The sequence below is a fragment of the Corvus brachyrhynchos genome, unplaced genomic scaffold, assembly GCF_000691975.1.
Source record: "Corvus brachyrhynchos isolate BGI_N302 unplaced genomic scaffold, ASM69197v1 scaffold412, whole genome shotgun sequence".
Taxonomy (NCBI): Eukaryota; Metazoa; Chordata; class Aves; order Passeriformes; family Corvidae; genus Corvus; species Corvus brachyrhynchos.
In genome coordinates, this window is record NW_008236761.1 from 602,443 (window position 1) to 608,805 (window position 6,363).

A 6,363-nucleotide genomic window follows, 5' to 3' on the forward strand; every position below is an offset into this window, starting at 1 on the left:
CCACCTGCCAGAGGCCAGAATTAGATGGGATATTGGGAGGGAATTGTTCCCTGTGAGGGTGGTGAGGCCCTGGCACAGGGTGCCCGGAGAAGCTGTGGCTGCCCCATGCCCAGGGGGTGGGGTGAGAGCTCCCATCTCTGGTTTGATGCTGCCAGGTGAGCTCCAATGCCTTCCCCACATCCTGCACTGCTGGAGCAGGTGAGGATCCGTCCAGGAAGGGCTCCAGCCCTGGCAGGGGGTGCCAGGGAGGGCAGGGAGCTCTGGGAAACCTCAGCACACACACAGGGAGCAGGGTTTCATCCTTCCCGAGGCAGAGGGGTACCAGGACGGGGCTGGAGCCTCTCCTTCATTGCCTGTGCTTGCATGTCCTGTGTTTCAACACCAGTTTTCCTTTTTCATCTAATTTTTAACCTCCAGTAACATTTTCCTGTTTGTCTAACTTCGTGTAAGATTTCTCGGATGTGTCATCTGTGGCCCATTTCTCATTACACAGAGTCACTCAGCTGGGCCAATCTCATTTTTGCTTTCTTTTTGCCTCTTGGTGCAAGATAGAAACAGCTCTTGGGTACGTCTCTGCATCCCTTTTTATTCCCTCTGTCTTTCTCCAGGAGGGGATGATGTGTATCCACTGTCTTTTCCTTCTGTTGTGTTATAAAGCATCTCTGCACCCAGATTTTCACGAGCCAGCTCCCCCTTTACCCCAGGCACACCCATAAATACACACCCTGACACCGTCCCAGCTTCGCTGCCAGTGAGGGAAAATTATTCAGCAGAAGGAAGGAAGACAGATTACGGAATATTTGCTGGCATTTCGAGTCCCTGCTGGGGTTTAATTTGCTGTGTTACATCGGCTGTTATTTGCTCATGCTCTGCTGAGCCCAGCGTGTGCCTCTCCGTGCTCAGCTAACGGGAGCAGCTGCTAATAAAGGTGTTGGAGGGATTCATGTCCTCGGGAAGGGGACAGGGTGCTGTCACCCAGCCCAGACCCCTGCCCTCACAGCCAGGACCATGGTGCAGGTCCCACACGGGGTTTGGGGCATTTCTGCTGCCCTGGTGTCAAAGAAAGGGTGGTGTGGGGACAAGTGGAGCATCTTAATCAGTGCTGCAAAGGTTTGTGGGATTAGCCTGGGTATAGGCAGTGACAGGACACAGGGAATGGCTTCCCACTGCCAGAGGGCAGGGACAGGTGGGCTATGGGGAAGGAATTGTTCCCTGGCAGGGTGGGCAGGCCCTGGCACAGAGTGCCCAGAGCAGCTGTGGCTGCCCCTGGATCCCTGGCAGTGTCGAAGGTCAGGCTGGACACTGGGGCTTGGAGCAGCCTGGGACAGTGGAAGGTGTCCCTGCCCATGGCAGGGGTGGGACTGGGTGAGTTTTAAGGTCCCTCCCATCCCAAAGCAGCCAGGTTATTCCCCAGCCTGCAGCTCTCTGCAGTCTCCCAGGGGCAGGGAGGAGCTGTCAGGCAGGCGAGGCTGGATCCACGGCACTATTTTAGTGCCAGCAGTTGGTGTGGGACTGAGCTCAGCTCCCCCTCTGCACCCAGGGTTTGCCATGCCAGGCCTTGTTGAGGGGTGCAGTGACCCAGGACAGCACTGGGAAGAAGACTGGGCTTTGAGGACAAATCCTGCACCTGTAGCTGAAGGAATAGCAGCAGCTGGATCTGCAGCACCTCTGCCCTCTGAACAGCCACCCATCCATCCATCCATCCATCCATCCATCCATCCATCACCTTCCCTGGAGTGAAACCCGTGGCTGTGTGGGAGCTGCTGCTTGGGGTCCCCTGCAGTGCCCACATCAGAGGTGACCCTCGGGGAAGCCTGGCCGCCTGTGCACCTCCCCGGACTCCCAAACATGCCTGTGGGCACCTCTGGGGGGATGGGAGAAGCAGTTTCCCCGGAGGGCTCACTTGCAGGCGCACAAGGACGCGGCGTTCTGCTTCCTGAGGGCGCAGTGCTGCTTTCCAGGGGCTCCGTGTCAGGGTCCGTGACGCCGCTCCCTGTCACCCCCTGCCGCCCCTGCTGGCACCCGGAGTGCCGGCCCCACCAGCCGCTCGGGTCAGGTCTCCCTAACAAAGGGATTTCACACCCCTGGAACTGGGGGGGAGAAGGCGAAGGGCATCCCTGAGAGCTCCAAGAGAGCGGCACTCTCTTGGCACCAGGAATTCCTTCTCTCCATCCGGAGTTGTCCAGGATGGAAAACTTGGCTCGTGCCAAGCCAGTGCCACTCGCAGGGGATACTGCCACGGCTGGCCTCCATCCAGCCGAAGGCAACAAGAACCAGACTGACCTTAACCTGCTGCTGTCTCCATGTTTGGGGGTTTTAAAATCAGTTAAGCCTTATCTGTGTTTTTATTTGATGTGTTCCATGTCCTTTGCGCTGGATCAAAGTACTTTTCTGTTTCATTTTGTTCCTGAAGGAGAGCTGTGGATGGCTGGGATCTGAGGGCAATGGGTTTATCCTCAGTTTGATCTGCTGGCAAACCCTGCCGCGTTTCAGATCTCTGCTGAGCGTTGCCTCGGGGGTCAGCCACCCTCCGCCTTCCACACATGGAAAGGAGAGCTGGAAAGGATGGGCAGGAGGACCGGAGCACTCCAGCACACCACTGGGTTTGATTGACAAAGGCATTAACACAGCTAACCAGGGCATCCAGCCTGCCGTGGCTTCCAGCTCCATGAGCATTCCCATCCCTGGATATCCAGGCTCGGGCTCCTTTGGGTTTCCTGCCTTTGGTTTTCCACCCTTTTTCTCCTGCCTGTGAACCCCTGAGCTTCCGAGGGGCTGTCAATAATTCATCAGGGCGCCGTGGGCTGCAGCCAGGCAGGTGCCTCTGCCCCAGCACTGCCGAACCCTCCAGGGGCCAGGGGAGCTTTTGTTGCTGCTTTCATTTACGATCAAATTCACTTTATTGATCCCATCCTGGATTTGTTGTAGCAATATCTCTTGGAATGGGGCTGAGGGCAGCAACTGCTTTTTGCAGAGGCTGCAGTGGAGCTCGTAACTCGTGCCGGTCCCCTCTGGAATTCACCTCTCCTGTGCTCCGTGCTGAAGGGTTTATAAACACCACGGTTAAGGCAGTCTCCTCCTGCTCGAAGTTACATCAACCCCGCATTTGTTAATTTGTTCGAGGCTGCGGGTCCTCGCTCCTTTGCTTCTCATCATGGGGGAAATAGAATTACACAAAATAATAACGGGAAGCCTTTCACCCCATTTGCTGCGGAGATGAAAACATCTATTAGAGTGTGCTGAACAACAAGTTAAAGCCTAATGGGTTTAACGTGCCTCCAAACAATGCAGCTTCCTGAGCAGGAAGCCTGGGTACTGAACCCGACAAAGGCACCAGCGGTCCCTCGGGGAGGAGAGGCTGAGCGGCCACAGAGGAGGGAAGGAGATGTGCGGGCAGGGAGCGGCGTGCTGGCTTCCCACGGGTTGGAACCGCTTTGCGTGGCTCCGGTTAGGTGGTGCCTGGGAAAGCGAGTGTGGAGGGGTTCTTCCGGGGAGATGCAGAAACGCCGTGGGTGAAAATGGGATGCAGGAAAGGAGGGCTTCAATCCATCAGAGCCCAGCACATGCAGGGATGAGCCCCCTTGTGCAGGCAGGAGCTGCTGCCCCTGAGCCTGCAGGGAATCCCTCCTGAGGAATGCAGAGGCTGGGTCCTGCTCATGGCAGGGACAGGACTTTGCACTGCGTCCGCTTGAGCTTCGTGAGGTTCTGCAGCCCACTGGGATCCTCCAGTGCCCATTTCTCCGGGCAGCTGAGGTACCTCTGGATGGCAGCACAGCCATCAGCTTTGCCAGCTGCTCTCCCAGTCTCGTGTCTGCTGCCAGCTGACTGACGGTGCCCTGTGCCCCATCACCGAGGCCATTGATAAGGACGTCACACCGACCCCAGTGATGTTTGCACAACATTGTCCTTGGCTCTGCTGAGCAGCGTTCCACCTCCCGCACCTCTGGTGTTTAACATTTTGCAGGCTGCTCTGCGGCTTTGCAGAGTTAAAGTGCTCGGAGCAAAGGAAACCCAGGAATAATTAGTGATTGCTTGGGAGACCGTGTGCCTGCTGTGGGGGTGTTGTCAGAGCACGACAGGATTTTTTGCCTGCTGAGCACAGGGAATCCGGGCCCAGCAACTGAGCATTGTGCTGAATGATTTGTTTTTGACAGGCTGACAGAATGACAAGTACGGCTCCAAGGAGCAGCTGCCCGGACGTGGCCCGGAAAACACTCTGCAGGAGCCCCTTTCTCAGTATCAAGGTAAACACCTCCTGCTTTCTCGCAGAGCATGACAGGATTTTTTGCCTGCTGAGCACAGGGAATCCGGGCCCAGCAACTGAGCATTGTGCTGAATGATTTGTTTTTGACAGGCTGACAGAATGACAAGTACGGCTCCAAGGAGCAGCTGCCCGGACGTGGCCCGGAAAACACTCTGCAGGAGCCCCTTTCTCAGTATCAAGGTAAACACCTCCTGCTTTCTCCTCGGATCACTGGCCTGGGAAAGAGGAGTTCAGCTTCCTGCAGGAGGCATTGAGAGGATTTCTGGGTACCAAGTGTATTTGGGAAATGCTCCCTGTGTTTCTCATGGCAAAAGCACCTTTGGCGTGGAGCTGTCTCCATCCCAAAGCCAGTGGTGGGGCAAGGATGTTTCAATGCAGGTTTAACTCCCAGCTCCTGCAGGATTTAACTCCAGGGAATCACAGCATGGGAGGGGTTGCAGTGACCTCAAAGCCCATCCAGTCCCACCCCCTGCAATGGGCAGGACCCCTTCCACTAGCCCAGGCTTCTCCAAGCCCTGTCCAGCCTGGCCTTGGACACTTCCAGGGATCCAGGGGCAGCCACAGCTTCTCTGGGCACCCTGTGTCAGGGCCTGCCCACCCTCCCAGGGAACAACTCCTTCCCAATATCCCATCCAGCTCTGGCTTTGTCAGTGGGAAGCCTTTCTTCAAAGTCTTACATCCTCCTGGATTTGGTGCAACCTCCAGCCCTCCAGGTGAGTGTTTGAGGAGCTCTGCAGAACCACAGGCTGCACCTGGAGTGGCTCCCTCTGTCTTGCAACATCTACTCCATTCCTTTCTGGCTCAATAATTCCTTTTTATTAGTAGTGGCAGCCTTAACATCAGTTTATAACTACATTCAGTGTAGTTGGAAGCCAATTACCTGGCTCATTAGAGAATCTCACCAGGCCAGAGAGCAAAAGATGACAGTCAGTCTTAAAAGCTTAAGATTTCTCTGTCACTTTTGTGGGGAAGTTTTGGGGTTTTGAGGGTTTTTCTTCAAGTGCTGGTGGAGATAATCACCCTCATCCCATGTGGCAGGAGGAAAGTGAGTCACTGAGGCAGAGGCCACCAGAGCACAGAGGTTGGAGGCACAGTGGCGTATCCTGAGGCTTCTTCCCCAATCCTCTCTTCAGCCCGTTCAGCTGTTTTTATCTGGTGCTTTTTGTTGGTTTTTCTTGACTTGCCAGCAACATTATCCATAAAGATATAACCCCATTGATTTTTCCCTCAGGAGATATTTTAAAGGGGTTCAAAGGTTAAACCACTGAGGGGGCAAAGTCGGCTCTGTGAGCAGGTTCAAGTTGTATTTTGCTCTACCTGTGAAGGTAGATCCTAAAATCTACCTCAGACTGGTTTGGGCTGGAGGGGACCTTAAAGACCCTCCTGTTGCAACCCCCAGTCCCGGGCAGATGTAGAGGAAGCTCTTGTCACCAAGACCACAATTATCCTCAGCACAGGATGTTTTCCCCTCATCTCTTGGGGATTTTTTTCAAGAAGTTAGGCCTCCCTGTCCGGTTTCTAAATGACTTCCTCAGAAAACAAAACCTCCAGCCCAGGGTTCGAATGGTTCTTGCAGAAACGCAGAGCCATTGCACAATGTGGTTGGATGTGTTCGAAGTGGCCGAAGGACCAAAAATCACAGCACTGCAGTTTTTGTGTGTATTTATATCTCCAGAGAGTGTGTCACAAAAACCACCCACCGCATGGCAAAATGCAGCGAAGGGGCATAGCTAACAACTGCCCTGTTCGGCTTCAAGGAGCATTATGATTTAAATGGGATATTGGGAAAGAATTCCTCCCTGTGAGGGTGGGCAGGCCCTGGCACAGGGTGCCCAGAGCAGCTGTGGCTGCCCCTGGATCCCTGCCAGTGACCAAAGCCGGGTTGGACGGGGCTTGGAGCAGCCTGGGACAGTGGAAGGTGTCCCTGCCCATGGCAGGGGGGACTGAATGAACTTTAAGCTCCTTTCCAAGTACAGGCCCAGCCAAACTGGTTTGGATTAAACTGGAAGGAGCCGATTCCTCCCAGACCCATTTGCCCAGCACAGCCCAGTGCACAGGGTTTTGTCAGGTGCTAAGGCACAACCCCCTCTCTTAAAATA

At 54.9% G+C, this 6,363-nt stretch overlaps 1 protein-coding gene across 2 annotated transcripts in view; it reads left to right on the plus strand.

The window, feature by feature from the left end:
- SLCO2B1 (solute carrier organic anion transporter family member 2B1) overlaps positions 1–6,363 on the plus strand; it is a 34,490-nt gene that overhangs the window by 4,338 nt on the left and 23,789 nt on the right. Inside the window, exon 2 of one of the 2 annotated variants that reach the window (XM_017727094.1) lies at positions 4,155–4,244. In XM_017727094.1, coding sequence (XP_017582583.1) covers positions 4,164–4,244 — 81 coding nt within the window. In that variant the 5' untranslated portion in view covers positions 4,155–4,163. Of the gene's footprint in view, positions 1–4,154; positions 4,245–4,363; positions 4,445–6,363 lie in introns of those variants that run through there. The other variant, XM_008644634.2, reaches the window with a different exon arrangement.